A 6619-nucleotide genomic window follows, 5' to 3' on the forward strand; every position below is an offset into this window, starting at 1 on the left:
TTTCTTACTTGGCACGACACGAATGCGGATGCCGTTGTTGAATCCATTTGGATTTTGGATCATCACTTGCGTTTAACTTCCTCCCATCGCTTATACACACTTACATGCATACAACGGCTTAAGTTAGGCATACTGGTAAGGCACGGACCATATGCCCCCGGGAGATCCCGGGATCGAGACCTATCAAGGTCGAAAACCTTTCCGATGGTGGAAGGTAAAGCGTCCCTAGTTGACAGACGGTGGTGACCTGGAATGGAGTAAACCTGCGAGCCGACCAGGGGCCGTTGTCGACCCGGCAGATTCCGTTGGATGCTGGTGGTGGATGCGGAACCTGAGCGATCCACTGAGAAGAAGACTAGGGTGACTGGATGTGGGTGCCCCGAAATACCGGGGAAGGCAGGGTTCCGCCGGGTAGCTGCCACGGGCGAAGATATATCCCCCTGCCACACACATAGATACACACATACATGCATACATATATACATACATACATCCCATCTCTCCAGGGTCTCCTCAGCGGCCCACACACACTGGTTCGGGTGGTGGACACGTCCCCGCTCACCACCACCGCCGAGACCGCGACCAGCAGCAGCTCAGCAACCCACACCACGGCAGGAGACCTAAGCAGCAGCGGCGGCGCCGTCACCGGCGCTGCCGCCGTGTCGGCGAGTGGTTTGCTTGCGGGTCCGGGAACTCCCCCCGCCGGGACCCGCCGCCACATTCCCGGAGGCGGCAGCGGCGGCGGCGGAGGGTTTGGGCTGTCTATGACGCCTCGATCTCCCCCGAGCGCGAAAAAGGTGAGAGAGCGTGTCTGTACGTCTGTCACGCCGCCATGACACCTGCATGGGCTTGTGTCTCAATGTGTGTGTATGTATGTATGTGTATGTGTATGTATGTGTGTGTGTGTGTGTCTTAACACCTTCCGGGATCACCGCGTTACCCCCCACCAAAGGTGTTACCTGGGGGGGCCCGGACATACATACCCGGAGCCCGGATGATGAGGGGCCCGAGGGCCCGGGAGACACACACACACTGTTATCTATTAGCCAGACACTGGTGATATAAGTGTATATAGATATACATACATATACACGTATCATACGCTTATATGTGATCTTATATATACCTATATCGTATAGGCTATATGCACACACCCATATGTGACGTCCGTCTGTCCGTCTGTCCTCCACCCCATACACACCACACACCCACGCCTCTGCCGTCGCTGCCGGGGACTTGGGCGCCTTAATGGCAGTCACGCGGAGGACGTGGAGGTGGTGGTGGAGGGGGAGGGGGGCCCGGTGGACAGCAGTTCGGGATGTCGGCGTTCTTCCGACAGTCGGCCCAGTGCCTGGCGTGTAAGCAGGTGCGTGTACGCGTGTATGTATGTAGGTATGTGCTTGAATGTGTATATAGGCGTGTGCGTGTATGCGCGTATGCGTGTATGTATGAGCGTGTGTGGGGAGGGGAAGGGGGGTCCACATTGAGGACACACAAAAGGCGGTCAAAAACAACTATTATAATCTTAATTAACAAAGCAATCATCGAAATTTCCGGACCTGGACAGATAACAACCTCCAGAACCGGGTCACGCTGCGCGGCGTGAAAGAGCGGGTGGGGGTGGGGGTGGGGGGAAAACATGGTGGTGGGTTAGGGCGGTGTCGGATGGGTGGGGGTAAAGGAGTGCCTGTGGCGTACCGTACCGTACCGTACCATTCCAAGTCCGGCAGAAGATGTCCTGGACTGCAAATGTGTACGGCATGCAGGCGTTACCGCTACAGCAGCAGGAACAGCGTTCTCGGACTGAGCATGGAGATACGTGTGCCGTACCTCCCGGCCTCTGCTCGTCCTGTTTGCGTGAGCCGGACACGTGAGTGCGAGTCACAGGAGCTTTGTGAGCTGTGGCAGGGGTTTGTGTATGTGAGGGAGCGGTGGTGGAGGTGGAGGGTGATGAGGAGAGCGAAAGGGCAAAGGGAGGGCGGGTGGGGATGAAAATGTCGTTGGTGATGGTGGTGGCGATCAAAAAGGGGGGGAGAGGACGAGAAGAGGGTGTGTGTGTTATAACGGCAGCATTCCCATGCGTGGCGGCGTGGCGGCGTTGCCGTACACGCTGTTTGGGAAAAGACTACCCAAGGTATTACAGAACTCCCTGAAGTGCGAGTCGAACTTCATATTTCACAAATACACACACACAGACGCACACTCACACATACACACACACACGCCCAATCCCTCGCCTCCCGCCTCCCGCCAACCGCCAACCTCTTTAACTCCCACCACGCAGCCTGGCTGCAACGTACCTCCGCCATCTGAGTGACGACAACGCCGCCTCGCTCCACCTCGCCGCCGCCCTCAGCGCCTGCATGCGCTGCCACTCCGGCGGCCTGCTGGGGCCGGTGCTTTGTGAGAACGGCGAGTGCCCGGTGCTGTTCGCCCGGCTGGGGGCGGCCAGGCGGCTGGCGGCGTCGGGGGAGAAGCTGGAGAGGATGGACCAGTGCGAGCGGGTGCAGTCGCCGGCGGCGCCGCCGCTGCCGGCGACGCCAGCGTCACAGCAAGGGCGGCGGTAGCGGGGGGTTTTACTGGCTGGCGGCGGGTTTAGGGTTTAGGGGGCGGTGCGTAATCGGGGGGTACGGAGAAAGGTACGGGAGGATGAAGGTGGCTTAGTGGGGGTAGACGGGTGGGGTGAAGGGAAGGGGGGGGAGGTTAAGGGGGAGGTGGTGCACGTGGTGGCCTAAGACGAGGCTGGCTGTCTGTTCCTCTCCCGGGACTGAGTGGGGCGGCGGCGGCGGGTGAAACAAGCCTTCCGTACGTTTCAAGTCCCTCCCCTTCACCTCGCTGCTAAGCTCAGTCATGAGAAGTGGCCCGAACCTCCGGGGTTAAGGGGGGGTATTGCGGACTTGGAGGATGTGGGGTGTGGGGCAGAGGGGGAGGGAGGGTTTGCAGTAAAGTGCGAGTGCTGCCTCCATTGGGAGGTGGGTGCCCCCCCATGGAGTTGTGTTTTTCCCGGAGGGCCTTATGGGGCTCTTTATGGGAGTAATGACGTCCTGACGGTACGACGATGAAGGGGAGGGCTAGAGGCGCGCCTACGGAGCTTCAAGTTTTTGTGTTTTGTTTCGTAGGTGTTGGGGCGTGTGTTCGGTAGAGGGCTTCCTTTTCTTTCGGGTCTTAAAACTAGTCCAGGAGGAGACAAATTTGTTGGCGCTGTTCAGAAAGGAAGATTGGCTCTTGGTGCTGTCGTACACTTGTACAGGTATACGCTGCTTCTGGTAGAGATTTGTATCTTTGGGTTGGCGCGTTTGCATGTGTTTGACCTCTTCCCCCCTCTGTGCTGTATGAGGGATCGGTAGCTACCGTCACCACGGACTGTGGGTGCTCAAGGGGGACATGAGTCCCCCTCTGTCTGTCTGCTTGTTGGGATGTCGCCGGCCACAGCTTTCTATCGTTTCTGCCACTGCCGCGGGCGGTCATGGCGGTGTGGTGGAGATATTCACATTTCGCAGCGGCATTCGTTGCCGTAAGGCAGAATTCGTTATCCAAACCGTTGTTCGTTGGCGGTTGTTGGGCGGACGTTAGTAAACCGGTCATCCAAACGGTATGGCCCTACCGTTAAGGTTGTCAAAAGCATCCGTCAGTTTGCGATGTTTTAAACATCTCGATGGCTAAACGGCCCTTCACAAAGCGCGGGCCATGAAAAAGTAATTATGACCGGAATTCCAAAACGACAAATATGCGGCAGCAAAGTGGTCCGTAAGCGGTTCTTCGGCAGTTAGACGCAAAAAGATTGTCGTACAAGTACTCGAGCCCCGAGGTGGATGCCCCAGCCACCCAACGGGTGGTAGCTGAGCCGCAACTGCCACAACCGGTGATGACGTTTGACCGGTGAATTACAGCCATTGCTGACCGATACGACTGAAGTCTGTGGAACTGTTGAAAACAAGAACAATGGGCCTTTGTTCGTCTTCCATACTCACGCACACGAAATATACAAACATACATGTCTTCCAGGCCTATGCTACCGTACGGCAGTCACTAATGGGGAATAAGTCCACCGGGTACAAAGTACAAAGTCGACCGTGTTTCAATTGGAAATTACTTTATAAAAAAACACCAACCCCACCAACATGACCTCCCCCCGTCCCAGGATAACGAAGGTGAGCACACAAACGTACGTCCGCAATGAATTGATACGTTCATACGTACGGCACTGTACGATATGCAGCTCCACCCGACAAAACAAACATGGATGAGAGAGCTGCAAGGATCCCCCAGAACAGACCAGGGCACCCCGGGGGAGATTGATGCTATGGCCTCTGTAGCCATGTCTGAAGATTTGTTGATCCTCGAATTATCAGCGAACCAGCGAGCTACGATGCGACGCCATGATGGCTGCATTACTTGTTTTGCTGTATACACAGGGCGGCTTCTAACGGCGGCAGCAGCAGCAGCAGCAGCAGGATGCTAATGCTGCTGTTTGCCAATGCTGTACATGTCTGTCTGCATAAGGCCTTTCAGCTCAGGACCGACCAAGAAAGAAGTCGCGAAGTAAGAGTTTTTTGACAAAGCAGTGGTTGTTACTGCTCTTGCATGATTGTGATTAGGATTCGGTTCCGAATGCCTTTGCCGAAAAACAGCACCCGCAAACGCACGCAGCCTGGCTTTGGCTTTCTACCCACCTTTTTTTGCTGCGAATAGTACCAATTCATCTGTCTTGTCACGCTGTCTCCTCAGCTGGATTTGTAACCCGATCACCGTTTCGTTCCGAGAATAAGAGAGCAACCGTCACATTGTACTGCAAGCCGTGTACGGCGACAAAAAGGGGACCGGCGGATGAGGGGGCAGTTCCCCCCAAAATCCTGAAACCCAGCGTCTACACCTCCTTCCCTCCCCCCCTCTCCTCCCTCCCTCCCCCCTTCCCACTCCCATCCTTCTATGTGTGCTCTTTGCATTTTTATTCCCCCTCAACCCCAAGGGGGACAACACATTCGAATAAATACTAGCACAACTAACAAATCATAAACCCATAAACCAACAAACCAACAACGAACAACTACCAGCATTGTATCCGAGTCACGCGCATCGTTTAAAACCACAAAGAGCTTCGGAAAGTTAGAACCATAAAAAGAGACAGTAATGTTGTGCAAGATTTGGTTAGGCCGTTTTTTTACCGATCGCTCTAAATATCACAAATGAACCACGGGCAAATGGCAACCGATTTTCCCGCGGCAGCTCTTACTTCATGGATCAGCAAACTGGTTAGCCGGAAAGCCAGTCGGTTGATCGTCCAAGTGTCGACGAAGACGATGGCTGAGTACTCCAACATCGCGAGAATTTCGATTGCTCGTCGATTGCTCGTCCAGACAAGTGTGTACCACCAAACCTGACGCGGAAAAGCCGCGTGATGATTTTCCACCAGTGATCGGCTGCGGCTGCGGCTCTGCGTTATTGTACGGCACAAGCAAGGGGTTGGGGAAAACAAAGGGTGTGACAACCGGAAGAGTTTTACCCCCCACTTTCTCTCCCCCCACCCCCACAGCGGGCACGGAAAGCACCACGCAGAGCCGCCTCCATACACACCCCCGCATCCGCGCGTTTATTGAGTAAAATCGTGTGTGTTTGTGTATGTTTGTGTACGTGTGTATGTATGTGTGTCTGTAAATTACCTACAATCGTACCTACGTATCCACACACCCAGGAGGCGATCAGAAACGTATGTAGGTATGTAGGTATGTATGTATGTAACAAACGACCACACCGAGTGGTGATGGTGATCAAGGAGGAGAAGGACACGGCGACAAGCAGGTAATAAGCATCAAATACGACATTGTCCAAAAGCACATGTACGGCATCCGTACAGCAAGCAATCCGGCCAGTCCCCACTTCCCCCTAACCATAATATTGTACTTACAGTGCTATCAGAGACTACAATGCTGCTATACACTCACACCTCACCCGCACCCTCCCCTCGCACCCATAAGGCCCCTTCATCGTCGGGGTGTGAGGTGGTCGCCGAGCGTTGCTACTCCTGCCGTACACCGCTGGTCTGAACACGCCGCTGGGCGGGGTTGCCCAGTGCGAGCCACTGCCGGGGGGACCTGGTGCGGGTGCGGGTGCGGGTGGTGCAATACAATGATCACATTGGTAGTGGTGGTGGTAGTGGTGGCGGTGGTGGTGGTGATGGTGGTGATGGTGGTGGTGGTGGTAATGCAAACACATTCACCCCTCAAATGACGACAAGAAACCCTTACCCACGGGACAAAGCAGCGGCCGCGGGCCCCCAGATACACATACATACATACATACACCCTCCTGCACCCCACCTACGACGGTGAGGTGGCGCATGCTGAGGTGGCGGGGGCGGGCCTCTTAGGCGCCTGCTCGTAAAACGTGCCGGCAAACACACTGGGTGGGGCCGACGCGTCCAGGAACGTCCAGGTACAACGCCGGGCGGGCGGAAGGGGGAAGGAGAAGTGGTTTACTTGGTGGTTAGTTGATGGTTAGTTGATGGTTAGATAAACTGTGCAGAGACGGATGGATAGAGGGAGGGGGAGGGGGTGGGGGTTACGATTTACCAGTTGTTGTTGTTCGTTGCTCCCAACACCCAGTGCGTGTAACCCGACAT

General features: G+C 55.4%; 1 protein-coding gene across 1 annotated transcript; it reads right to left on the bottom strand.

Moving 5' to 3' along the window:
* Positions 1-355: 355 nt before the first annotated feature.
* VOLCADRAFT_106236 (uncharacterized protein) lies at positions 356-4864 on the bottom strand (the record flags this gene model as incomplete). Its single annotated transcript, XM_002954095.1, has 7 exons — positions 4674-4864; positions 2301-2456; positions 1831-1849; positions 1709-1743; positions 1560-1593; positions 563-819; positions 356-364 (listed from the first exon to the last, which is right to left on the bottom strand). Exons 1-7 carry the CDS (start codon positions 4701-4703, stop codon positions 356-358), a joined length of 540 nt encoding a protein of 179 aa, XP_002954141.1. The 5' UTR covers positions 4704-4864.
* Positions 4865-6619: the final 1755 nt, after the last annotated feature.

The sequence above is a fragment of the Volvox carteri genome, assembly GCF_000143455.1.
Source record: "Volvox carteri f. nagariensis unplaced genomic scaffold VOLCAscaffold_40, whole genome shotgun sequence".
NCBI lineage: Eukaryota > Viridiplantae > Chlorophyta > Chlorophyceae > Chlamydomonadales > Volvocaceae > Volvox > Volvox carteri.